This window comes from Rutilus rutilus (genome assembly GCF_951802725.1).
Source record: "Rutilus rutilus genome assembly, chromosome: 12".
In the NCBI taxonomy this organism is placed as follows: domain Eukaryota; kingdom Metazoa; phylum Chordata; class Actinopteri; order Cypriniformes; family Leuciscidae; genus Rutilus; species Rutilus rutilus.
The window spans coordinates 30,610,740-30,638,383 of NC_140217.1; the positions used below are offsets into that span (position 1 = coordinate 30,610,740).

General features: G+C 37.6%; 3 protein-coding genes and 1 long non-coding RNA gene across 5 annotated transcripts in view; 2 read left to right on the top strand and 2 right to left on the bottom strand.

The window, feature by feature from the left end:
- Nucleotides 1-10,639, bottom strand: part of scn8ab (sodium channel, voltage gated, type VIII, alpha subunit b) — a 54,447-nt gene extending 43,808 nt beyond the window's left edge. Inside the window, 2 exon segments of the mRNA XM_084425614.1 lie at nt 5,413-5,750; nt 10,523-10,639. Of these exon segments, the coding sequence (XP_084281740.1) occupies nt 5,413-5,694 (282 nt within the window). The 5' untranslated portion in view covers nt 5,695-5,750; nt 10,523-10,639.
- Nucleotides 10,640-12,580: 1,941 nt separating this feature from the next.
- Nucleotides 12,581-15,757, top strand: tmt1a.1 (thiol methyltransferase 1A, tandem duplicate 1). The gene is made up of 3 exons (XM_084425821.1): nt 12,581-13,164; nt 13,550-13,635; nt 14,516-15,757. The coding sequence occupies exons 1-3, from the start codon at nt 12,670-12,672 to the stop codon at nt 14,661-14,663; spliced, it is 729 nt and encodes a 242-aa protein (XP_084281947.1). The 5' UTR covers nt 12,581-12,669; the 3' UTR covers nt 14,664-15,757.
- Nucleotides 15,758-17,974: 2,217 nt separating this feature from the next.
- On the bottom strand, nt 17,975-19,864 carry LOC311300576. Its single transcript, XR_014629347.1, has 3 exons — nt 19,750-19,864; nt 19,512-19,534; nt 17,975-18,929 (listed from the first exon to the last, which is right to left on the bottom strand). It is a non-coding gene; the product is annotated as an uncharacterized lncRNA (long non-coding RNA).
- A 77-nt stretch (nt 19,865-19,941) lies between these two features.
- Nucleotides 19,942-22,680, top strand: LOC311300572 (thiol S-methyltransferase TMT1A-like). Of its 2 annotated transcripts, XR_014629345.1 has the most exons (4): nt 19,942-20,526; nt 20,916-21,001; nt 21,519-21,689; nt 22,232-22,680. XR_014629345.1 is itself a non-coding variant. In XM_084424920.1 (3 exons), exons 1-3 carry the CDS (start codon nt 19,981-19,983, stop codon nt 22,377-22,379), a joined length of 780 nt encoding a protein of 259 aa, XP_084281046.1. In that variant the 5' UTR covers nt 19,942-19,980; the 3' UTR covers nt 22,380-22,680. The 2 variants fall into 2 exon arrangements, 1 of the variants encoding a protein (XP_084281046.1); XM_084424920.1 differs by lacking the exon at nt 21,519-21,689.
- Nucleotides 22,681-27,644: the final 4,964 nt, after the last annotated feature.

Consider the following 27,644-nt stretch of genomic DNA (forward strand, 5'->3'; position numbering starts at 1 on the left):
GCGATCCATCAGAAGCAGAAGTGCTGACTCCAGATAGTGTGTGTGGGACAGGGAAAAAGAGAGGGAGGGGGAGGGAAGAAAGGAAGGAGGGTGGGTCAAAAGCCCTGCAAAGCTCCTTTTATCCTACATAATGTAAGAAAAAGAGACAAGAGAACCTTCATCCAAATCCTCATCACTGAAACCACTGGAATATCCAGGCCATTCCAAGTGCACACACACACACATGCAGACTTAATGTCAAAGAAGTAAAATTGTGTTTTTACATAATATGTTTATTAATTAATTTAGTTATTATATTTATTGTTATTATTATTATTATTATTATTCCGTTTTTTTATTTAATTAAATTTTATTTTTTATTTGCAATGGGGTAAAAAAAAAAATAATAATATATATATATATATATATATATATATATATATATATATATACTTAGATATATTATTAGAAAAGTCTTAATATCTTATGTAATTTTAATTATATATATTATTAAAGACTTAATACCTTTTGCATTTTTTCTTCAAATAAATTTCTCTTGTTTTAAGGATGTTGGAAACCAAGACAAAATACTAAATAAGACAATATTTCTTTAACCCTGTGATACACACATATAATAGTATTTTTATGTCACACAAAAGACCACTGAAGTCAAACATGTTGGGTTCCATGTTTTATGGGGACATTACATAGACATAATGATTTTTATACTGTACAAACTATATATTCTATCCCCTAACCCTAAATCTACCCATCACAGAAAACCAAAAAATATTGGATACTGCCATCTTTGTTGGGACATTTCATCCTCATAACTTAGGGTATACCTGAACACCACACACACACACACACACACACACACACACACACACACACACACACACACAGTGTCGAGCGGATGAGAATCTTCCTGGAATCTAATTAGATTAAAAATAGACATCTGTCTGAAGGAGGACAAAATGAACGCCCTAACCTCAGAGTGTCCCTATCTCTCTCTATTTCTCCATCTCCTTTTATTCACTGTACTTGTGTGTCTGTCTGGGCTTTTAATCATGTCAAATACTACTTAACAAAAGTACTGCTCAACAAAATCATAATTTAAAAGATATAGCGTATGTCAGAGAGAAAACGCTGTGTCGTCCTTCTGAAGACAGCTGTCATTTTGAGGCACAGGATCCCAAAGACTGTCACACTAGCAAAAGCTGCGAACCGCCCAGAAGGCTCCATGTGTTACTGAATACTGAGCACTGGTTTCCCCAGAGTCTCTCTCTCACACACACATACACACACTGCGACAGACTGTGGGCTTCCTCCGCTGGCGGGAGCTCCCACTCTCACAATGCTGCACTCTTCACTGAGGACATAGCTGCAGCTCTCAATATCCTGGCCTAAAAATACAAAAGACATTTTTTCATCTTTTCTAAATCTTCATATTTATGAGCATCATGTTTATCACGATGTTAAAATTAGTGTGACAAACACATGATTTTTCCATCTTAATTTCACAGCAAGACTGTCATCAGGCCACAACAGTTCTATCCAAATAATCCATGATCATAACACTAGTATAGTGCCAACTGTGACTTCAACCCTTTGTCCTTGTGTCTATAAAAGACCAGAGATTTTGCAAGATCACACTTTTGCAGATGATAATGTGGATACATATGAGCGAAACTAAAACATGCTACGAAAACACGAAGCTCAAAGTTCACGTACATGTGATCACACCCTTATGTCAACACCTGCAACAATGCAGCCTATTGGTCTTTCCTTCTGACAGCCTAAGTGATATGCTGCAAAGCTACTGAAAATTTCATCATCTACAGAGAAGAGAGCCAGAGAGACATGAAGATGTGGACAAGAGCTGAGGGAACTGCTGCGGGGGAGGTGGATGAGGGAGGGAGAGAGAAAGAGAGAGAGAGAGAGAGAGAGAGGGAGAAGGGGTGGAGGGGTTCAATAGTGGAAAAAACTGGATATAGCATCACTGTTGCACTTAACTCCAAGTACATCCGATCTACTCGACATCACTGAATGCACTTACTGTAAAGACTCAAATGACCAACACCCCCATCCAAATGCTAACTAACACTTCTCAATCTTTTTTTAATACTTTCAAGATGCACCAAAATCTATCTATCTATCTATCTATCTATCTATCTATCTATCTATCTATCTATCTATCTATCTATCTATCTATCTATCTATCTATCTATCTATCTATCTATCTATCCATCTATCCATCCATCCATCCATCCATCCATCCTTCTGGAGAGTGAAAGTTGGTATAATGGTATAACTGATAATATTCTCAGTATTGCCAAAGGCAGTTAATAAAGAAATACAAGAAATCAAGAAAAATAAAAAAATTAAAGGAAAGAGGTAAAGATAAAAATAATAAAAAAATGAAATAAAACAAAAGAAAATATGGTCTAAACAAATATAATCATAGTAATAATAAAAAATCCATTAAACTATTTACTTATCTAAAAATAATCATAATAATAGCAATAATAATAATAATAATAATAATAATAATAAATAATAATAATAATATGAAACAAAATAAAATAGGGTAATAATACATACAAAATATGGTTTAAACAAAATAATCACTAATCATGGTAATAATAAACAATCCATTGAACTATTTACTTATCTAAAAATAAAATAAATAAAATAAAATAAAAATATTAAAATGAAACAAAAGAAAAATAGGGTAATAATACAGATACAAAATATGGTATAAAAAAATATAATCACTCATCTTACAAATAATAAAAGTAACTCCTTATCTATAAAATAAAATAAAATAGCGGAAGAATATAGATACAAAACATGCTATGAACAAGATATAATCAATCACCAAAGTCATAAATCATCCATTAAAGTATCTCTCTATTAAAACCTGAAATATCTCTTTTTTTTTTTTACTTTCGTTTCCAAAGGTCAAAGCCTCACACACAGCTGGTGCAATAACAGCCATTAGAAAACTGCATCCCATATCTCTCAATCACATACAAACAAACACACATGAGTACAGGGCTTTCTGTAGGTTTATACGCCCATGCCATTCTGAATGGCTTTTTCACCCCACTTCTCAAGGGACCAGTAGAACTGCAACTCTGCACTTCTTCCTTGCATTCCTCTCATCTCTTTATTCACTTTAACCCTTCCCCACAATGCATGAGTGTACCACAGCTGCAGCAGTTATAACCCCCTCACACAAAAACATACCACTGCCAAGAGGGAGAGGAGGAGGGAGGGCCGAAAAGAGGATGTAATATGGATGGAACATGCTGGGAACAATGCACATTATCTCTATTAATGGGAAATGGATATAGGTACAGTGTTCAACAGATGATGAAAAGGCAGACGAGACCAAATCTTTTTCCTCAACTAATTTTCTATCTTAAAAAAATCTCCTCAACTCCCACTATATAGCACATGGTACACTGTGCTCAGTTATGTAACACACACCTCTAGTGTGCCAACAAGGAGGTGCTGATGTGGTCGCACCGCTCAAGCCACAGAAAAAATCACTTTTAAGCCATCTCATAGTAAATACATAAATATCAAAGTATCTTAGTCGAAGACTAAAAAAAACATTATAATAAAATAACTCCACCAACATCTACAGTAAAAAAATAAAAAATAAAAACATAATTCCCACTCTGTCTGTTGATATGGAATAGGAAAAATGTATACATACAAATATTTGTATATATCAATCATTGCCTTCAAAACACTGGACACTGGAAGATCACAATTTACCAAACAGATCACTTCAGTGTGCATTAGTTAATAACTATGCATTCTATGCCATTTTCATATTCATATGCCATTCTGTTTAGTTTCACTGTGTTTTGGTTTCGTTTTCAGTCAGTGCTATGTTCCCGTTTTTCCTGTGTACTGTTTTCCTAGTTAGTTTCCTTGGTTGTTAATCACTTCCACACACCTTTTTCTGTTCAGTTGATTATCTCTCTCCATGTATTTAAACCCTGAGTTTCCTCAGTTCTGCGTTTGGTCTCGTTGGTGTTATTTGTGTAGTGGTTGTATGTAATCTCCTAGTTATTCTCCTGCGTGTTTACCTGGGGTTTTTGTTTAACAAAAGACTATTGTGAACTCTCCATTGACACGTGTTAATCACTTTTTTTTTTTTGCCAATGTGTGAACAGCTTGAAACGGAACCTAAAAAACGAGATCTTCCTCGATTTCCTATGTTGTCTATGAAAGCCTGTTTTTATGTGAAGGGTTCAGGACGATGTGGCGGTTATGCATGCTCCTGAGAGCCTCTCTTCCGTTCAATGACACATGAAATGAATGCTTATACAATGTTCAGGATAATGCCGAAACAGCCATTCTTTAATGTAAATGTGTCATACAAAGAAAAGAGATTAAGGGGACATGATGCCAATGAAATGCAGAGCTGGTGCAAACATATCCACATCGCTATGATGCTTTCTTAAAGGTATAGCGGAGGATTTTCTTTTTCCGGGTGGATCATCAAGACTATTGGTCCTCCTAAGTGTCAATCATTCTGGTGATATGTTTACGTAAGGCCGTCGTACGTGCTCGTGCACACGATTCACACGATGGCGTGCGCTCAAAACACAGGTTGGGCTTCCCACTGATGGGAAGTTTCTACTTGACAGGTAAAGTTTGGAGAAATCCATTTAAAATCACTGCTAGTAAAAGTTAATGTAAGCTATGATTAGCTCGTGCATGCTCTCTCGTGCACACGTTTAATAGGCGTTCCCTCTCGGGAGCAGGTAGAGTGTTGCACATGTGCATTTTTTCAAAAAGTGGAGAGGGCGGTTCTTTTCTAAAATTCGGGAAAATCCTGTTTATTTTGCACAGCACATATTTATCTAAACATCACTCTCAGCAGCGTGGGCGGCGTCGGGATGTTCGTTCACAGTATATTGCTGCAAAGATTGTTTTCTTCCAAGCAAAAAAAGAACTTTGCCATGAGTTCACACTGAATCACATTCGGTCTCTTGCATGTTACGTATGTGCGAGCAATAGGTTGCTGGCTGCAATTCATTCTACATATAGCCTCTTTAACTACCGGTACATGCATTTTAACCCAAACTACCGAAAAGAAAATGATATTTTGAACTGTCAGCTGTCAACTTATCAAATCAATCTCAACAAAAAATTTTACTAACCATATTTGTAGTTTTTAGTTTTTTTACTTATTTGTTACTACCTCATCTTATCTGTTCATTCATCCTAATATACAAAGTGTGTAACATTAGTCTCCTTGATTTATCTCCAAACCTTCCCGCCACCAATCTTGTTCTACCAAATGCTGGAGGGCGAAGCGCCCTGAACACTTCTTACTTCACCATTATGAGGGTAACTGTATTCCACCTGCATGGAGGATGAGTTTTAACAGGCTCAAAGTTCACTCACTTTCTGGTTCATATAGAAGGGGTCTATGTCCTCCAAGGGCACAGCCAACATTTTGGATGGGACGTCCCCGTAAATAAAGGGCACGCTCTTCCCTGCTTCCAGGTCAGTGTTGGGCTTCGGTTTGTTGTCATCATCGTCATCGCGGTGACTGCTGTCAGATCTGGGCTTAACAGGCTTCTTTTTCTTCTCCTCAGCGATGCGCTTCTCGATGTTGGCCAAAGACTCTGGGGTGAACTTCTTGAAGCTATCGGGGCCTGGAGGTGCAAGCAGCTGCGCAGCCATATTGTCATCCTGCAGCAGAGTCCTTTTTATTTAGAAGCCATTCAGGACAGCCAGCTCTAGGAAAAGGAAGGGAGAGGGAGGCACCCAGACAGATGCAGAAAGGGAACAACGAGGAAAGAAAAAGAACAGAAATTAAAATTCAGAGTTCAAAGTCGTAAAAGTTAAACAAAGCACATGATCACACACACAAAGAAAACAAATGTAAAACATTTCTATTTTTCAAGCATATTTGTGTGTGTGTGTGTGTGTGTGTGTGTTTGCGAATAATCCATTGATTTCAGTGGCCTGTGTTATTGGTCATCCTCTTTTGCAGCTCTCCCTCTTGCTCTTTTTCTCACTCTTATACTCACACACACAAACACACACACATTCATTACATCCATTAAGAAATAGATGACCAAGCAGAATAATACCAAATGCGCTGCAGCACTGGAGGCTCAACCTGTATGTGTGTGTGCATGAGAGAGAGAGAGAGTGAGAGACAGAGAACAAGAGAGACTGTACATTAGAGGCTAAGGTCATAACTGCATTACTGCCCTTATCAACCTTCTGTGATGACCTGGATTATATAACTAATATTCCAGTCCATGATGTCATCAAGCCCGTTCCAAACAACATCATATTAAATATTATATCAGTTCAGACATATTTAATCTGCCCCTTATGGATTTATTATGTAATGTCGTTCAGATGGAAATCTCCACATTTAATCAGGTGTTTGTGGATCACATATCACAAACTCTCCACTTATTACTTATTACTTATTTTATTACTAAGGTAAAACATTAGACACACTATGCAGACTTAACACTTTCTGACTGTTGTGGTTTTTCATCTCAGATAATAGAAAACTGAGAATTCTGTGCAAGATTTTATCTCATTATGCAAATGTTTGCTTTAGTCCGTAATCTCATTTGCAGGATGTTTGGCTGCTCAAGAGAGTGCAGTCTTAACAAATTCAAAGACAACATTAATGTCAAGTCAAATTTGTCATGTCACATTTGTGATGTATTATGTTCTTACAGGAACTATTTCACCTGATACTGTATCTTACTTCATTTCTATTGCAAAGATGCATTTGTGTATCCGTGTGCTGGCTTTTAGTGACTTGACAATGAATCTCCAGCACAGGATCCAGTTTCTGACTGAACTTCCTAAATAATACAGAAAAAAAAACAGCACTGTAAAGTTTTGTGGCACAATATGTGTCTGTCAATAAAGACTGTCATAAAAACACTTCTTTTTTTATGTTTTTAATGTATTTTAAATTATAATTTCTTCTTGTAATGTCAATTTCAGCAGCTATTACTCAAGTCTTCAGTGTTACATGATCTCCGAAATCATTCTAATATGCTGATTTGGTGCAAGTAACATTCAAGTTATCAGTCATTGAACTTTGGTTTTAAACACAGATTGCAACAAAAACAATGTTGCACATCAAACTCTTTACTCCAATCAAACAAAATCACTTGCACTCTTGAAATTCTGTACAATTTGCCCACTAAACTTGCTTTAGCAGTTCTATTGCAGGTTAACAAATTGACTTCCCCAGTGGAGCTTTGTTGGAGAATCCAATTCAAAGAGATTTATCACAAATGTGCAGGAAAATCTCCAAATGACATAAGTACTACTTAGTCACACTCTCCTGTGTTCCAGGTGTGTGTCGCAGTGTCAGTCCCAGCCTAGTCCCTCAGGCTCCACAAAACTGGGCTATTCCTTTTCCAGAATGTCCTTTTACATGCATTTTGTACCGCAAAGCTGACTTGCATTTATGGGACATTTCCTTTCTAGGACATTTAACCTTTTCTAGTACTAAATTAATAAGAAAAACATGTATGAGAGATGCTTTGTTTAAATGCACATACTACTGCCATAATGCCCTCTTCAACTGATTAATGTAGCCGCATGTTTGCACACCATCATCTCCATACATCCACAAATCTTCACTAATGTAAGTGCTGTATGATGTGCTGAAAGCTTATGACAGTACAGAAATCAACCAAAGCAGTGTCATACAGACATCGCATTCCTTCACATTCACTTTTAAATATATTAAACCTAACAGCCAACGTCAACGATTGTCTTATCACTTGTCTTTTCGTGGGATTGTTTTATACGTCCAATGCTGAATCCCTGTTCTCTATATCCTTAATGACACAGTCTGTTAATTATTTATACACCAAAAACTGATTCAGTTAAGTCAGCACGGGCCAAATCAATAGTAAAGTGCCCATGGTCACGTGACATTGCTCTTTATGATGGGCGACTTTATCATCATTAAAACACAACGCTTCCTGTTCCACTATGGCAAGTCATTTGAACATTTATTCATTTAAAATAGAATTATTTAACTAGCATTTAAATTTTTCACTATTCAGTATTCATTCGATTCTAGTGCTTGTTCGTTAATAGGCAAGACAGTCCATATACTAGTACTTATTTCTTTGCTACTTCTTGGTTCAGAAATCAAGTATTTACTTCCATCTATGTATTCCTATTATTGCTGGTACCAGTTTTACTATTCATTAGGAAGTACAACTTATTTCTTAGTTACAAGAAACAATAGAATAACTACTAGGTAATAATAAATAGTTAATAGCAAAATTGTATAAGATACTAGTCACAATTGGACCAATCAATCATAATTATAATTTGAAAGTCTTTAAAAAAAAAAAAAAAAAACTATTATTAGAAACATAAAAATAGATACAAGGTAATGAATAATTATTACAACAGCTTGCCATATATGCTTTAGGTACAGTAACAAAGTAAAAATTTTTTTTTTTTTTTTTTTTTTTTTTTAAATGAACAGTTTAGACAAAAGAAACGACATGCGTTTTAAGTTACAAGCTGGTTGTGTCCAACCTCCAAGTCTCCTTCCTGGGATAGTGTAGAGACGCCTCAGCTCAAGGTGATACATCAGATAGACAGGCCCTGACAATACACACAATGACCTTAACAAAACTCCTGCATTTTCTTCCCTATAGACTACGCTGTTCTGCCAGCACTGGTTACAGAAAAATTATGCTGTTTAATGGTACGCCCTCCACTTTCCGATTGCTCCAAGTTAAACACCTACACATTAAAACCAAAATAACCGATGCCATTCGACAGGTTATAGGCTACTTACGTGCCTTCAAGCAAAGTCATTGCCTACTCTCATATCTGGTCAAATGTAGGCTACGTTCCGGTACCAGCGCAAAGGTATTCCTTATCAGGCAAGAATAAGTGTCGTCTGTTTTTAGGAAGCCAGCACAAATCCACTGCCGTCGAATGCAGGTTCTCCGAGTCCGCGGCGCTGTCCGTTCAGCACCGCTCAGCGCGAGCTCACGCTTGTCCTCTAGGTTAGGTGATGGGGGGGGGATCACAGATGCTGCCTCAAGCCATGATGAAACATCCCGACTAAAGCGACTTTTCCGTATTTGATGTCCTTAACTAAATGATATGGAAAGTGAATGTTCGGCCTCTGGCACTGTACATCGAAGGGAGGGGAGCAGCACAGCTGTCACGAGGACGAACCTATCGGCCTATCCCGTGTGGAGAATAAAAGCCTTTTATATTTCAACACACATAAACACCGATATGTCCTTGCTTGATTAAATGCATCTCATATTTTACCTTTGTAATATTTGTTTGGTTACACCAAAAGTAACATGCGGCTTAGTCAGGTGAACGGTCTTTGCCATTTTAAAGCAAATATAGCCTAATTCACAAAGCATATGCGATCGCAAATTGATTCATACTTCCGCCCATTTTGGCCCCTCACACATGTCTTATGCAATTTCTCCTCCTAACAAGCTTTGCGCGTCTGAAGGCGCTACATGTTATGGGATTCACAGATTAGTATGCCCAAGTTTGTTTGCGGTAATTATGGCATGTGGACGTACACGCGTGGGCCCCACTCTCTCGGCTGAAATACTGCAGTGGAGCTGAAGGGAGCTCGTGCAAAGGCACGAGCCAGCGAATCAATCTGTGAAACATCTAAATCTCAACGCCACTGACGTCTCAGACAGTCGTGCCTGCAACGTTTTACACGTCTCGAGTTTCTATCTCGCTAGGTTCCGATTTCATTCTCATCTGAACACTTCAAGAACATTTGGGACTCCTGTCCGCTTCAGCACCACACCCGTGCAGTCAGACCGTCCTCTCTGTGATTTAACCCGCAACCGCGCAAACGGTCGGGCACAGCGTGCCGCTAACGCTTTAGGGAGGAGTGAGTGAGAAAACAAGGGTGGTAGTCGCTGTTTTTAACGGCAAAAACGGAAACACACCGATTCTAGAGAGTCCAGCCCAATGAAGTATGGCGAGGGTGACTCGAAGGGAGGGGGAATGCAGGCGCAGGGGGACTAAAAACTGCCACATTAGTGATTTTGACATGTTACGTTGCAAAATGCTGTCATATATGTCATCTGAATGCTGAATACTGCGTCTTGCGTCAGTCTGTCCGCACAATATTCCTCTGCAATAAAGTTTGCTGCGGTCTTACTTGCCTGTCCCATGGTATGCGTATGTTCTACATTTCGACACAGACTAATGTTATGTTTCCAGCGCCAGGCCAACACCCTAATTTACCTCAGTCAGACTTTTTCCCTTTGCATTGCCTCTATTTGACCAGCACTATAGCTGTTAAGTAGTGCCTGGCGTGTTAATTGGCGTTTCCCTGTGTTTCCTGCAGCAAGCCTATCCACATATGTGAGCAGAAAAGATGCTGAGCGCGAGAGACCGCTCTGCGGCAGATGAGTCCAGGTATGAGACACGCTCAGAAAGGGCAATAAACACCTGAAAAAAGCACGACACTTGGGCTGTAGACAAGAGAAAGTCTACTTACTTTTTCCGCATTAAGAGCGATCCATGTAGATCTTGCGTGCCTAAGGATGTTTAAAAGACCCAGGAGAAACTGCGGATGTCGCCATATTGTTGCCGCTATCTTCCTTCCCAGTGCGTACGGCTAGCCTGCATAATTGATGACTCTCAGCAAATTGTTAGGGAGCGTCTACAAGTACCCTACTTCCGACTTCCGTACTGACGGGGGGAACGCTGCAACGTAAGCGAAACAGCGCTAAAAGGGGATATCAATCACAATGCGAGTTTAATTATATTTACCACTTCTCCGTAAAATTCATCTAGGCTAATCTCTTAATTTCCGTCTCAACAACTGTCAAATTGTTTCAAATTGAATAAATAAATTAAAATAAACTAATTTTATTTGAAAGAATACAAGACTTGAATGTCCCACCTATTTTGCACAGTAGGCTACGAACTATTTTAATTAGCCTATTATTATTATTATTTTAAAGAAGTTCTATAGAGCATTGAACAAGACACACAATATGCATTTATGGAAGTAAGCATCTCATCATATGGCACTGTGGAACTGATGAATCAGAGAGAAGAGAAAATGCTTGACTTTCAAATTAAATAGTGATATTTCTGCTTTGGCACACACAAGTCACATTTCAATATTTTCACAATGGTTTCCTGGCTGGAACAATTCTGATTTACGCAACATATAAAACGTTTTATGTGTTTGGGTTTTTTTTAAAAACAAAATGTCACTTAAAATCTACATTCTGATTTTAAATGTATAAGGACAAACAGAGATTTCAAGGAAAACTTCTGGGGAACGTCTGGACACAAAATAGTATGCGTTAGGAAAACTTGTCCAGGTTTCATCGGGAGCTTTGGTGTTTTGAGAATAGGCTGTGCATAATGCTAAGAATAAGCATTGTTTGTATTTGTGGGGTTGGTTCAAGCTCTCTGGCAGTGTGGTTGTGGAAGCAGGTACTACGTGGTCAAGGGTTGCTGGCAATAGTTAATCTTCCTCTAATCCTGTTAGGAAGTGAAAGGAAACAACAGCTTTAGACTTTCAGCTTACCTCCAACTCCCCCTTCTGGGCCACCTGAGCATCTTTTCTAGTCCTCACTGATGAGCCCCAAGTGGATGAAGCCTTGCCGTGCAATGCACCACCAGCCAAGTCTGTGTTTGGTCACTGTCCTTGGTTCTGAAGCCCCACTTTGTATGTGAGACAAAAGGGACATAAAGGCATCTTAGCATAACACTGTGCAGAGCAAACAGAGATTAATAGAACACATTTTAAGGTGCTTGTGATGTAAATATTTTAAGACTGTAGTCCTCCAAGTATTACAGTGTCTTAAGATATTACTGTAAACCTAATCTCAAGTAAGAAATCCCTGAATCCTAATCTGTCACCATGGAGGATCTTAGCTAGGGATAAGTGAATTTGACAGGAGGATAGATAGATAGATAGAGATAGATAGACAGACAGACAGACAGACAGACAGACAGACAGACAGACAGACAGACAGACAGATAGATAGATAGATAGATAGATAGATAGATAGATAGATAGATAGATAGATAGATAGATAGATAGATAGATAGATAGATAGATAGATGCACTCAGTATTTCTTATGACGGATATTGTCTGTTTTATTGTTCTGGCTAATATGGCACTTGTCTTAGACTTATACCGACACAGTGATGTGGATGAAGCATCTTCTAAAATCAAGTGAAAGTGTCCGGTAATAGGATGGTTACCAAGATAAACTGCGTGATCATCTGGTCGTGTGATCTCAACGTAGGCCTACTGGCCCTTAATGAGATGACCAATCCACGTAGAATAAGCTTTTATTTGGTAAAAATCTTTTGGTTGAGGTTTCATTTCTTCATTTCTGTGTACATGCTTATAAACATATTTCTCAAAATTACTAATCATTTATTTCAGTGTTAAAACTTGCAGAGATGAAAAAATACTAAAACCACACTACGCGTAAAAGAGGATCCACTGCGATTATTTATACACGGGCGCCATCTGGCGACAGGCTGGAGAACTACCCTGACTGGAGTAGCCTACATTACATGCGTCGAAGACGCTGGTTGGTCAGTTGTCACAAGGTTCGCGCAGCTGTACTCTCCTCTTGTCTGTAAATTGTAACTCAAGTTTGTTGTTAAAAATGACGCTGTTTATGAACGCTTGCGCTTTTTTATTTAAAGTCCTTACTCTACCGGTGCACGTTGCGGAGCTGATTGGACTTTTGTCTTTCTACAAACGTGTGTTTCCTCTTATCGTCTATAAAATGTCGTTCTCGTACAATGACAAAATGAACGAGAAGAAAAGGGAACTATTTCGAAACCTGTCCAAATTCTACCCCACTAAAGGCTCTCTGCGCATCTTGGAAGTGGGCTGCGGATCCGGAGCGAACTTCGAGCACTATCCGACGGGCTGCAGGGTCACATGCATCGACCCCAACCCACATTTCCAAAACTACCTGGAGAAAAGTATGGCGAAAAACGACCACCTCGTATATGACAGCTTCATAGTGGCGTCGGGGGAGAATCTACAGGCGGTGGAGGAAAACTCAGTGGATGTTGTGGTGTGCACACTGGTTCTGTGTTCTGTCAAAGATACGCCGAAAGTTCTGCAAGAAGCAAAGAGAGTTCTAAGGCCTGTAAGTTTACGACAGTCCGCGCTCAGGTGGAACTTTGATCTCATCTCATTTGGTATTGTCAATTTGTCACATTTCATAAATTGTAATCTTATCACTCACAATCCATCAAGGAGTAGTTAAAGATTACAATATTTACATCTGAGATGAAAGGTAACAGCATTACGTAACCACATGTAGATCGCCGTTTGCAGTAATAATCCCATTAGAAACAACTGTTTGTTTTAGGGCAAATGCAGAGACAATTTATGGCAAATGTCACCATACAGAGTAGTAGACAACTTTTCAAGCTTTTAAATACTAGATCCTTGTAAACTTAACACCTTGTCTTCGAATACACAATTCTGGGTTGAGTAAAATAAATATTGTACTTTTTTTGTTTTTTCAGGGAGGAGCATTTTTCTTCCTTGAACACGTGGTGTCTGACCCCTCGACCTGGACCTACTTTTTTCAACATGTTCTTCAGCCATTATGGTAATAAATAATAAAAAAATATATAAAATCAATCACCATTATATTTTACTTATGGTCTCCAATTAATTTAAATAACTTTTTTTTGTGCGTGTAAAAGCTAAAAGACTATGTTGGAGCTTAGAAAAACGTGGGGTTGGTTAAATTCCTGCATAAATATATCAAAAATATATATATATACACACTCTATGGTGACCACCAGTCCCAAAATTGTGAGTTTTGTCCCGCAAGATGTAATCAGTGTCCAGCATTTCAATTATGTCTGTATTATTTTCTTTCTTTCTTGAAATTACAATAGGACAATATATGAATACTAAAATACAATAATATAACACACCAAAAATAAATAATTCAAGATGCACTGACTAGTCTAATAAAGTAGTCACTACTTAAGAATTTATTTTAGTATAAAATGTGATTTTTACCTGCAGTATACTAGCCCGTTATTCAGTTCATTATATTTAGTAGTCTAAACAGCTCCAGTACAGTCAATTACATTGTATCAAACAAACCTGAGCAAATTGATTGCCAGTCATAGAGCCAGTCACAATTAATTAAGCTTACTGACGATTTAAAACATTATCATCCAGCGTGATGGGAAACGGGCATTCCAACTAATGTTAATCTGTATTTACAATTTATCTCACACACAAGTCCCGCATAATCACATGTACTGTCCTGCAACAGAGCAATAACCAGGTGGTCACCCTAATTCACTCTCCCGCTGCTTATCACCTACACATAACTGGAGGTCATGGGTTTATTTGGAGAGGGGGGGATTGGTTTGATTATAAACCCAGAATGTATCCATTTACAATACTGGTAATAAAGCATATGACCACAGTAGAATAGGAAAGTCTATAACTTCTTGTGTGTTTGTCAGGTACTATTTTGGTGATGGCTGTGAGACAACCCGTACTACTTGGAAGGACATTGAGGCAGCTGGCTTCTCTGACCTGGAGCTACGCCACATCCAAGCTCCTCTGTTTTTTATGATCAGACCACACATTGCTGGTTATGCCATCAAATAAGTATAGATTTTGCCACAAAAGAAGAATCTTCTAAAGGTTTAATCAAGTATGTTTCTTTCAGTAAGCATTTTTCTTTCATTTCACCATCTACTTTTAAATGTGTTTGTATGAAAGAGCATTTTGTAATAAACCATAAAATGGAATCTTTTTGTTTAACTTGCAAAGACTTCATCTCAAAACATTGTATATTTGATATGACTGTACCTTGTTGCATGGGTATAATGTCTGTAAAACATATCACTATCAAGATGGTACAAAAATAGAGGCAGGTAAAACAATAAAATACTTTCATCTATAAAAACAGACTTTAGGAGGTTAATGCAGGCCAGCTTTTGTGAGATTGTGATTTATGCATAAAAGAGCCATACAGCCATCTAGTGGTTAGGAGGAATGTGTGTCATACACGCATACAAAACTAACTTTTTACATCCTCATCCATCCAAGTGTTTACAAACAGAATTTGCTTTTGCAAGACAGAAAACATTGTCTTCTCGACATGTACACATAACATGAACCAGCTGCAGTGTTTGAGGGCTGGTCAAAGGAGACGTTGCTTGCAGGCAGCCAATGAAGACCATATATGGTCGGGCATTATGCAAATGTGTTTCTGCATTAGGTCAGGTCTTGGGAATTCCTGATGACTCGTTTAGGCAGGTCGAGGTCAATGCTTTCTTTTAGGAGACAATAACTTTATTTTTCGTGCACTTTTGACTTTACAACTTTGCAAACCGATTACATTCACAGACAGCTTATATTACACACTGCATGAAAGGTAATATTCAAAAAAGTAGTGATGGTGAAATGAAGCTTTGTGAAGCACTGGGGCTTTCCCCGTCGACTGTATCGTAAAATGGTTCATTACTCGAAGCTTTTCAACACCACGTTGCACACTAACGACATCTTGTGGTCAAAAGGTGGTTTCTTTTTTTTTTATAATTTTTTTTTTTTTTATAAATCACTTTGTGCTTTGTAAACCACAAAGCAATACAATTAATCCTCATAATTCATGTGTTAGTGTTGATGTAGTTCTTATACAATGCATGAACAAACAACTGTATGAATTAATTTATGAAAAAATAAATGGTACTAATTCACTTGTGGGCGTTTCTTCAACTAGGGGCACTTTTAGGCTTGTGAAGTTGAATAAAAAAAACTTGTTCAAAAGTCACGTAACACAGTCTCATAAGTTTAAATAATTTGTCTAGTTTTAAGGTCTGTAAGAGGACAAACTTAGATTACAAGAGAAATTGTTAATATTTTACATTTTTTTCCGACCTGGAATGAACAAATGTCATTTCCACCACATCTCAATATACAGCTGTTATTTAAAAACAGAATAACTTATGTCACTCAAGAATTGTCTAAGATCATTTTTGTAACTAGTTTTATCAGTTTTTCCACAATGTACAATAATTATACATTTGTCAATGAGATAAATTAACTGCCCTAAGGACCAAATGGTGAACTGTACACCTGTCACACTCTGAAATTTAATATTGGTTTGGGCAAGAGCTTATTAGAAAATAAATAACTTGAATTTTTATATTAAGTAGAGCATGATCTCTTAAATTGTGGATACATTTTTAATGTGTGATGAGAACATTTTAAATGTTTTTAAAAAATGTGTGTGGTGATGGAAATGACAGGGTGGTGGTGGAAATGACAATGAATTAACGTGAATGTAGAGAAACAGTAATATTTAGAGAAATATTTATTTGAAAAACTCTTAAACTCATCACACTCAGTAAACTCAATTCACAAAGTCAATCTACTCTTGCAATCTATATCAATTGTACTTTGTAATCATAAATGTCATTTCCACCACATGCTGTCATTTCCACCACAGAGGGCAGTGTGGTGGAAATGACATTTCTGTAGTTTTTTGTGAAAAAATGGAAGATAGCTTCACTGATCAGCTTTGAATTAATACTCAGCATTTCATGCATGCAAAATACTCTTATTTAACTTAATTTTTTTTTTAATTTTTAAAAACACCCTTGAAGGTACAACATGTTACCACTTCATGCTGTCATTTCCAACACAGAGGGCAGTGTGGTGGAAATGACTGTGGTGGAAATGACATTTCTGTAGTTTTTTGTGAAAAAATGGAAGATAGCTTCACTGATTAGCTTTGAATTAATACTTAGCATTTCATGTATGCAAAATACTCTTATTTAACTTAAAATTTGTAACTTTTTAAAAACACCCTTGAAGGTACAGCATGTTTGGAAATGACGTAGAATAAATATATTAACTGATCAAGCAATATTTACCTTGATTTTTCTTATTTTGTTCTTGATGAAAATTTAAAATGGCCTCCATGTCCAACATGTGCTCTGATGTCTCTGAACATTTCCATAGAAACCACCTAAACAATCTTTCACACAAACTTTTTAAAGGGACATTACAGTGTTGTGGTGGAAATGACACCAATACTGTGCGACAGCTATATTTTGTATAAAAAGTAATATTGATGGTGGTCTCACATTAAATACTATAATGTATTTTAATTATTTTACTAGTGCTTAATTTAGGTATATTAATAGTTACCAGATAAGTTATACTTTTAAACTGTATTTTCATTGTTGAAGTTAAAAAGTCTGGGTGTGCGACAAGGAGAAAACAGTGATTTTGACACCTATAAAGGTAGTAAAAAGTTTTTAAGGAGGTTTTATTGTTAGTTTGAAAAAGAAAGAGGACTTTGTCCAAAATTATATGTATTTTTAAAAATATGACCAAAGTACATAAAAGTGCCCATAGTCTAAGAATCACCCTTGTACAGAAACAGTTCTTATGAATCTGCTTTGATCTACAAATGCAGCCTTATTCACATAAACTTTAGCCTCAGTCCTAATCCTACGAGTTCATAGGCAAGGCTCATGTAGGCATATATAATCAAAATAAAAGAACATTAATGTGGAATGGTGAAGTGCTTGTGAACTGGGGAGCTGACATTTTATTTTGTGGGTAATTTAATAAATTAAAGTTTTTTTTATTAAGGAACAGGACTTGTTCAACAGTGTGAGGGCTAAGTCTATTTCTTTTTTTATTTACCACTACCGAAGGGCATGACCTATATAAAAAATTCACAGACAACATATGTTCACATTCATGGCACAATTCAAACGGGACCAGAAAATAATTATTTTCTCCCATTAACTTGCATTGACGATTTTTCAACCTAGAGGTCCAGCGGGGTTAGCGAAGGGGGCGGGACTTACCAGCTCTATACGCCCCAAGCAGTTTTACGCCCCTGTTGTTCCTGATGCGTCCAGTAGGAGGAGAAGGAAATACGGCGAAATAACACTATGGGGAGGCTGCAGACCTATGACCTACTGTAGTGAATTATTTTTATTTATTTATTTACTGATTTTATATAGTGGAGACTGACTGATGATATATGTTGTTGTACATTTAGGTATTAACCATATTTAGGCCATTAGACATACAGTAGCCTACCGTGTAATCATATGGATCCTAAATGAAATATCTGCTGTACTATTCACAATTGGTTGTCATGCAGCTACAAAACATGTCCTACATAGCATTTTATGAAGACAAACACAATTTAACCATTTTCTAAAGTTCCAACATAAAAAAAAAAAAAAGTAATATAAAAAAACTTTGCAGGATTTACGATGCTGATGACCGTTAAAACGCACCACAGTCTGTGAAAAAGGTCCAGCTGGCTCAATGGCCAAGGGCCATTTAAAAGAAAGAGACAATATTGTTGTTCACATTGTTCAAATTGTTGAGGAACAGTTTACACAATGATAGTGTAATTGTGACACACAACCTAGACCACACCAGTGGACTGTATAATCAAAAAAAAAAAAAAAAAAAAAAAAAAACCCCACTAATTTTCTTGCATTCCTACTTCATGTGATCAGTTTAATGTTTCAGAGAAAGACACAGCACAACTTATTTGTTAAACTTATATGCAACGTGCCCTGACAATGTTGACATTGCTTTATTTGAGTAATACTAAAACATCAATCCTAAAACATCAATCATGCATCCATTTAACATTTCCATTCATTACAACATTTTTAGAAAAAAAAAATCTATCATAAATGATGCTACCTTCATTACATGGATGACTGCCCTAGAAAAGTGAAGCTAAAGATGAGTTTGTACTTTATTTTTCTTTGAGGGCTTGAAAAAAATCAGAAGTACAGAAAGGACAGTGAAATAGGGAACAGCAGGAGGTGCATCTGTTAAGCGCAGGTAAGTTACAACCTCTCTGTATAGATGTTATTTCTTCCCCTGAAGAGAGAATACAATTTACGTTTGGAGAGAGAAAAAAGAGATGGGTCTTTTTAGTTTATACAAGTTTAGAGAGAGAGATTTTAATTTTCTTAAGTAGCTAAAGAAAACACACCTTTATGAGATACAAGTTAAAAAGAACTAAAGACAGAGTATGATAAAACACATGAAGTGCACATACTTTTGTCCAGATCAGTAAACTATTTTAAGAAAACTGTATATTAAGATATACATTAGAGAATTAGATCATCTCATTTATAAGAAACAACTCAAACCAAAATCTACATTCAAACCATATGGGACCAAAGTTTTTAATGTGGGTTTTATCATGCATGACGTATGTAGGCCTATGTATTATTTGACAAAATATTTGAGTGAGTGTGCAGTTCAACTCTTTTTACTTAGAGACAGAGATTTGCATACATACATACATGCCTATTATAAATGTGTATTTTGTGTGTTCACATCATAGACTATCAAAAATAAATAAAATAAAATTCACACATTTCCAATATCCACTCTAATGTTGCTCCAGAAACCATGTGGAGTATGCTTAAATGCAAGGAGTAAACAGGGTCTTACCAGAAGAAGCCATGTCACGCAAGCTAAAGACAGACAACAAGATACAATTAATTAATTAATTTTAAAAGTGAGTGAGACAGCGCGGGTAAAGAGAAGACTAGGGGCAGCCTAACCTCTCTCGAAATAAATTATAAACCCATCTTTTGAATTGATATTGCATCAATCGTTTATAAATAATAAATGTTGCATCATTACAATACAATCAACAGCAATAACTTTAGCAGATTATTTAACATACCTCAATTCGTAGCGCTTCAAGAAGGTCTGCTGCTATCATAGACAGTAGCCCATATAAGGCTGCTATAAGGTCTGCTGCTCTGATATATGACCAGGCTCATAAACTAATATACAGCCTCCCCCTACTGGACGCATCAGGAACAACAGGGGCGTAAAACTGCTTGGGGCGTATATCTACCGGCTCCAGGTCTCGAATACGCTGAATGGTCAGTTGTCACAAGGTTCCAATATTATGCCTATTCCCTTCTTGTCTGTACAATGTAACTTAGGTTCGTTGTTAAAAATGACGCTGTTTATGAACGCTTGCGCTTTTTTATTTAAAGTCCTTACTCTACCGCTGCACGTTGCGGAGCTGATTGGACTTTTGTCTTTCTGTAAACGCGTGTTTCCTCTATTCATCTATAAATTTTCGTTATCGTACAATGACAAAATGAACGAGAAGAAAAGGGAACTATTTCGAAACCTGTCCAAATTCTACCCCACTAAAGGCTCTCTGCGCATCTTGGAAGTGGGCTGCGGATCCGGAGCGAACTTCGAGCACTATCCGACGGGCTGCAGGGTCACATGCATCGACCCCAACCCACATTTCCAAAACTACCTGGAGAAAAGTATGGCGAAAAACGACCACCTCGTATATGACAGCTTCATAGTGGCGTCGGGGGAGAATCTACAGGCGGTGGAGGAAAACTCAGTGGATGTTGTGGTGTGCACACTGGTTCTGTGTTCTGTCAAAGATACGCCGAAAGTTCTGCAAGAAGCAAAGAGAGTTCTAAGGCCTGTAAGTTTACGACAGTCCGCGCTCAGGTGGAACTTGATCTCATCTCATTTGGTATTGTCAATTTGTCACATTTCATAAATTGTCATCTTATCACTAACAGTCCATCAAGGAGTACTTAAAGATTTTTAAACAATTATTTAATTAAATTTTAAACAATTATTACATCTGATATGAAAGGTATCAGCATTACGTAACCACATGTAGATCGCCGTTTGCAGTAATAATCCCATTAGAAACAACTGTTTTAGGGCAAATGTCACCATACAGAGACTAGTGGTAAACTGTTTTCAAGCTTTTAAATACTAGATCCTTGTAAACTAAACACATTGTCTTCGAATACACAATTCTGGGTTGAGTAATATAAATATTGTACTTTTTTTGTTCTTCAGGGAGGAGCATTGTTCTTCCTTGAACACGTGGTGTCTGACCCCTCGACCTGGACCTACTTTTTTCAACATGTTCTTCAGCCATTATGGTAATAATAAAAATATAAAAAAAGAAACAGTTTATAAAATCAGTCACCATTATATTTTACTTATGGTCTCCAATGAATTTGAATAACTTTTATAAGTTAAGTTATTCATCTCAAGCTAGAGTACATAGGCCTATGTAAAATTAGGGGGACATTCGTATAGTGGCAAATGGATGCATTCTAATTGAAATGACAGATTTTGTGAATGTAAAAGCTAAAAGACTATGTTGGAGCTTAGAAAACCGTGGGGTTGGTTAAATTCCTGCATAAATATATCAAATATATATATATATATATATATATATATATATATATATATATATATACACTCTATGGTGACCCACCAGTCCCGAAATTGTGAGTTTTGTCCCGCAAGATGTAATCAGTGTCCAGCATTTCAATTATGTCTGTATTATTTTATTTATTTCCTGAAATTACAATAGGACAATATATGAATACTAAAATACAATAATATAATACTAAAAAAATGTGATTGGTGTTTAAAAATCCATTTGTGCAGCCGTCATGTTGTTGCTAAAGCGGGAAAATAACCAACCAACTCATCAAGCCAAGAGGGTGATTTTTCTGCTGTTGACGTCTGCCTGGATGAAGCAAAGGAACCATGTGGACCTCATCAAAAGTCATTAAATAGGACAACAAAAACATACAAATTCAAGATGCACTGAATCCGGTAAAAATGCATTTATTGTTTGCATAGTCTAATAAAGTAGTCACTACTTAAAGAATTTATTTTAGTATAAAATGTGATTTTTACCTGCAGTATACTAGCCCGTTATTCAGTTCATTATACATAGTAGTCTAAACAGCTCCAGTACAGTCAATTACATTGTATCAAACAAACCTGAGCAAATTGATTGCCAGTCATAGAGCCAGTCACAATTAATTAAGCTTATTGACGATTTAAAACATTATCATCCAGCGTGATGGGAAACGGGCATTCCAACTAATGTTAATCTGTATTTACAATTTATCTCACACACAAGTCCCGCATAATCACATGTACTGTCCTGCAACAGAGCAATATCCAGGTGGTCACCCTAATTCACTCTCCCGCTGCTTATCACCTACACATAACTGGAGGTCATGGGTTTATTTGGAGAGGGGGGGATTGGTTTGATTATAAACCCAGAATGTATCCATTTACAATACTGGTAATAAAGCATATGACCACAATAGAATAGGAAAATCTATAACTTCTTGTGTGTTTGTCAGGTACTATTTAAATGACGCCTGTGAGACAACCCGTGCTACTTGGAAGGACATTGAGGCAGCTGGCTTCTCTGACCTGGAGCTACGCCACATCCAAGCTCCTCTGTTTTTTATGATCAGACCACACATTGCTGGTTATGCCATCAAATAAGTATACATTTTGCCACAAAAGAAGAATCTTCTAAAGGTTTTATATAGCATGTTTCTTTCAGTAAGCATTTTTCTTTCATTTCACCATCTACTTTTAAATGTGTTTGTATGAAAGAGCATTTTGTAATAAACCATAAAATGGAATGTTTTTGTTTAACTTGCAAAGACTTCATCTCAAAACATTGTATATTTGATATGACTGTACCTTGTTGCATGGGTATAATGTCTGTAAAACATATCACTATCAAGATGGTACAAAAATAGAGGCAGGTAAAACAATAAAATACTTTCATCTATAAAAACAGACTTTAGGAGGTTAATGCAGGCCAGCTTTTGTGAGATTGTGATTTATGCATAAAAGAGCCATACAGCCATCTAGTGGTTAGGAGGAATGTGTGTCATACACGCATACAAAACTAACTTTTTACATCCTCATCCATCCAAGTGTTTACAAACAGAATTTGCTTTTGCAGGACAGAAAACATTGTCTTCTCGACATGTACACACAACATGAACCAGCTGCAGTGTTTGAGGGCAGGTAAAAGGAGATGTTGCTTGCAGGCAGCCAATGAAGACCATAGGCGGGCATTATGCAAATGTGTTACTTTATTAAGTCAGGTCACGGAAGTGAGGCTGGAATTCCTGATGACTCGTTTAGGCAGGTCGGAGTCGATGCTTTCTTTTGGGAGACAATAACTTTATTTTTCGTGCACTTTCGACTTTATAACTTTGCAAACCGATTACATTCACAGACAGCTATATTACACACTGCATGAAAGGTAATATTCAAAAAAGCATAATAGGGTCACTTTAAGCATAAAACCTTGACTTCATACTAATATACTTAGGTAATATACCCTGGTTTCACAGACAGGGCTTAGATTAAGCCAGGATAGGGCCTTAGTTCAATAAGGATATTTAAAGGGGTGGTTGATTATGATTTAATTTTTTTTAACTTTAGTTAGTGAGTAATGTTGCTGTTTGAGCATAAACAACATCTGCAAAGTTATGACGCCCAAAGTTCAAAGCAAAGGGAGATATTTCCTTTTAAAGAAATTGCTTTTTAAGGACTACACGACATTCCTTCTGGGTTAGTGACATCACCAACCCTAAAAGTTTTTGAAATTTTCAGTGCATGTGTGTGTGAAGTAATTGAAGCTGCTAATAATGAGCTCTTGAAGCTCCGCCCTCTTTTCCCGGGAGCATCGGCTCATTTGCATTTAAAGGGACAGACAAAAACGGTGCGTTTTTGCTCACCCTCAAAAAATCAACAATTTTAACGTGCTATATAAAAATATCTGTGGGGTATTTTGAGCTAAAACTTCACATACACACTCTGGGGACATCAGAGACTTATTTTACATCTTGTGAAAAGGGCATTATACCACCCCTTTAAGTAACTTTTATAAACTTCACTATGCATCTTGAGAAAAGCGAATGGCACTGACATATTTTAAGATGTTGGTATAAGTTGCTTCCATTTAAATGTGACATTTTATGCCCCTTTTCACAAGTTGTAATATAAATCTATAGTGTCCCCAGAATGTGTCTGTGAAATTTCAGCTCAAAATAGCTCCCAGATCATTTATTATAGCTTGTTAAATTTGCTCCTTTTTGGGTGTGAGCAAAAATGCGCAGTTTTTTGTGTGTGTCCCTTTAAATTCAAATGAGCTGCTGCTCCCCACCCACATTCAGAAGACGGACAATCCTTTGGATACTCGGTCAATAACAAAACAAGCAAATTTCAGTCAAATTTCAGGAATAGGTTGCAATTTTTAGACTGCCTGGACGTTTCTGAATGGTTAGTGGATACATTTATGTAGTTGTTGTGGAGTTACATTGATTCACCTCACTGACTTGCATGTGCCGTCATGTTTAACTTTTACACAACTTGACTCAGTTCCCTGAGGTCTTTATAAGACAGCTGTGACATTTTTTGGTCAAACAGTGTTCTGTGCACGTCTGTGCAGCCAACGACAGAACAGTGTGCATGCTTTGCTCAAACTTTTGGTATTGAGTTAGAACTGGTTACACTGTTGTTGTGGGTGTTCAGGGGCGCCGTGGGTGGAAACGTCCAGATTATGGGGTGGTAATATTATAATAAGATCCCCTTCCTACGTCAGAAGGGGAGCGAAATCTGATCGGCTTATTTCTTGACAAGCTTGCAGAGAAAGGCTTACCAAAACAAAGTTACTGGGTTGTCACTTTTCACATTTTCTGGGTTGGTAGATGCACCGGGGACCCGATTATAGCACTTAAACACGGAAAAAGTCAGATTTTCATTATATGTCCCCTTTAAAACAGCTCAAACATGCATTTTAATGTCCTTGCACACTGAGTCGTATTTGTCATCCTAAAAATTCGTCACGCACAGAAACATTGCACACTGAGTCCGATGCATTTTAATTAATCTGTTGTGAAAAAAATTGCAAAACAATACAAAATGGAGTCTTCAAGGAAAAAAGGTAAAATATTTCCACCTCCTTAACAACGAGCTGCGGGATTATCCCGAGCGTAGCGATTCAAAGTTTACTTAAGGATGTCAGTGGCTCAGTTTGATGCTTTGCTAGCGATACTGGAGCCACCAAGGGGGAAGCTTTCAGCTGGAAACTGAAGCTTCCCTGGGGGCCGCCATTTGTTAGCAGACCATCATCTGCTGTTAGCATTCCATTGACTCCCATTCATTTTGGCATCACTTTGACAGCGAATAACTTAAAACGTGAGGCGCTTAAAGACTCCATTTGTCCATTATTTATTTCTAAAGAAACACGAAACTGTATAAAAGGCTCCATTACCTTGTATCTTACGTTATGGCCCCGTAGAAGCAATTTTTGTAAAAATAGGCTAACGATTGCGTCATAACCACGCGACTCTCTGTCGCACAGTAGAGAGATTACCGTATGGAGAGGAGGAGAAGCTTGCGGGCAATTGGGGGGACGTGGAGGCAAAATGACAAAATAATTAATCAGAATACTTAGAAAAAGTTGCTCCTGCTCCTAGCTCATGGACACCTCCTACTCACGCTCTCCGTCTCTGCAAGTTTCAGAAGGGAATGATTCAGATTTCTCTTGGCACAGCTACTAGAAGACAGACAGGTTGCTCACGTCACATCTACGTCGTCAAGCTCAGTTTGAGTCTGCGCAGTACGGTCAGCCATCAGGAAGTGAGTGCTTCTAATTGACTTCACTTTTCTCCGTTGAATCCAATGGGGTCACTGTGTCCATTTCTTTTACTGCCTACATTTTCCACCTTTAAATTTGGACAGACTCTGCCTCACATCATGGTCTTATTACCCCCCTCACCTGTACATTATTTGTTTCTATTAATTCAACTGCCCATCGACAATTATTCCTTAATTGTCCACCTTTTTCCTAATGAAATCTACTGCGTTTCAGATTGTGTGAGGCACTTCCGGTTTGGGGAAGTTCCACTCAAAAAGACAATGTACAAAACAGACATGTATTACTACAGTGATAAATTTACATCCGTAATATTGCTGTGTAAATAATCGATCTTTTAGGGATATTCATGGTCTGTTGTCATTTGTTAGAGCTATTTTACACTTTTGAATTTAATGTTAGATTGTTAAAGGGTAAATAGAATATTGTGATCTCATTGTACCCAGTTTTTATTAAAATGCTTATTATTGCCTCAGCGAACCTCTCGCTGATTGTTTAGTTTACTTTAGCGTAAATTACTAGAGGTGGTCAATTGGGAGGTACGAGGGTCCGTGGCTCTACCATTAAAGAAAACGTTAACTCCATTGACAGACACCCATTTTAAAAAATGGTCTCCCTTCCACAGCGTTAGCGAACGTTGCGCTTTTTTGACTAAGGATGCAGGCTTGCCTTCAAGTAGCTATGGCTGTGTTTAAAATCGCCCCCTATACCCTCATTCAATATTCCCTATATTACTCCACTAATATATTACATATTCACATAGGAGAGAATGAAAATGAGTGAGTGACTTCGGACACTGAGTGCGCCGGAAGGGCTGCTGCTTTTGCATAGTTTGTGCTTGCTGTTTAATAATCATTTGAAACTGGCAGCTCCAGTAGTAATGAAAAGATTGATCAATCAAAAAGGAATTTATACCTGAATAATATTACGATATAGCCACATTGTCACAGCGGTTTGGGAAAATGGATGGATGATTCAGCTGCGGGCGCCATCATCTGGCGATACGCGGGAATTCATTCGGCACGACCCTCTCACAGTGCATTATGGGTATTCTCAGAGAATGTCTAATATGGCGAGAAGTTTCACTCTCACTACACTTCCGGCTTCTGAACTGGTTGCAGTTCCACTCTGATTCCATATGAGGGCGCTCACAGGACGAGTGCAGAATGAATGGAGGTCAATGGCGGTATACCCATCAAAATCCACTTTTCTCAGGATATAATTTTTTGTCTAGTAATTTGAATGTTGTATTCGAAAGGAGATGCAAAGAAATTACACATTGCTGGGTGTTAGATTTTTTAGAGTCACTTATTTGTTTTAAAAAAGTCTTTCAAAATGTCAATGACGTCAGAATGCTGACGTCATTAGCAGAATGCTAGCGTGTTATGGGCAACAACAACTCAACCTGTAAGAAATCAAAACGACATAAGTACTCGTTCATTCAACTTTCGACCTAAAACCCATGTTGAACTTGCAAAATCTACAATCACATCTGAGATTTCTCAACGGCAATCGGGTGAAAGAGACAAATTTAGCCGTCTAGCCCCATTGACTCCCATTCATTTTGCACTCATGGCGAGCGCCCCCAGTGGAACTCTGGTGGTACTACAACCAAAATTCGGTACAATAGGGCTTAATAGGGAGTGGACAGGCTCTCCGTAGACGGGCTCTGGTATTCTCTAGCCGATGAGTGTACATACATTTTTTTTTTTTTTAAGAGTTGCAGGCTGAATCCGAAATCGCCCCCTAAACCATAGTCCCTACGTTAGTCCACTAATACAGTTCACTTGAAGGGAGTGAATAAAAACGAGTGAGTGAATTCGAACTGCCGTTGAGCACACTCTGTGTATTGTGGGATTGAATGAGTGCACTCGATAACGTCCACTATGGTTTTGTACACCACTACAAATGACTGTCCCTTCAAATAGTGGCCAATTTAAGGGGACACAGTTAAATTACTCGTGCAAAGCAAATGTGGAGACACGGACACCACCTGCTGACAGACTGGAGCACTTCCCTGGAGTGCCTGACTGACATATATCCAGTCTATGCATTTATCCTAAGTTTCTCGCAGCTACTCCCATCTA

What these genes read in the sequence shown, in the direction of transcription:
- tmt1a.1 (XM_084425821.1), top strand. Translation starts at nt 12,670, where the DNA reads ATGACGCTGTTTATGAACGCTTGCGCTTTTTTATTTAAAGTCCTTACT. An exon ending in CAAAGAGAGTTCTAAGGCCT is followed by an intron (nt 13,165 to 13,549) that starts GTAAGTTTACGA and finishes TTGTTTTTTCAG; the next exon opens with GGAGGAGCATTTTTCTTCCT. An exon ending in CATGTTCTTCAGCCATTATG is followed by an intron (nt 13,636 to 14,515) that starts GTAATAAATAAT and finishes TGTGTTTGTCAG; the next exon opens with GTACTATTTTGGTGATGGCT.
- LOC311300572 (XM_084424920.1), top strand. Translation starts at nt 19,981, where the DNA reads ATGCCTATTCCCTTCTTGTCTGTACAATGTAACTTAGGTTCGTTGTTA. An exon ending in CAAAGAGAGTTCTAAGGCCT is followed by an intron (nt 20,527 to 20,915) that starts GTAAGTTTACGA and finishes TTTGTTCTTCAG; the next exon opens with GGAGGAGCATTGTTCTTCCT. An exon ending in CATGTTCTTCAGCCATTATG is followed by an intron (nt 21,002 to 22,231) that starts GTAATAATAAAA and finishes TGTGTTTGTCAG; the next exon opens with GTACTATTTAAATGACGCCT.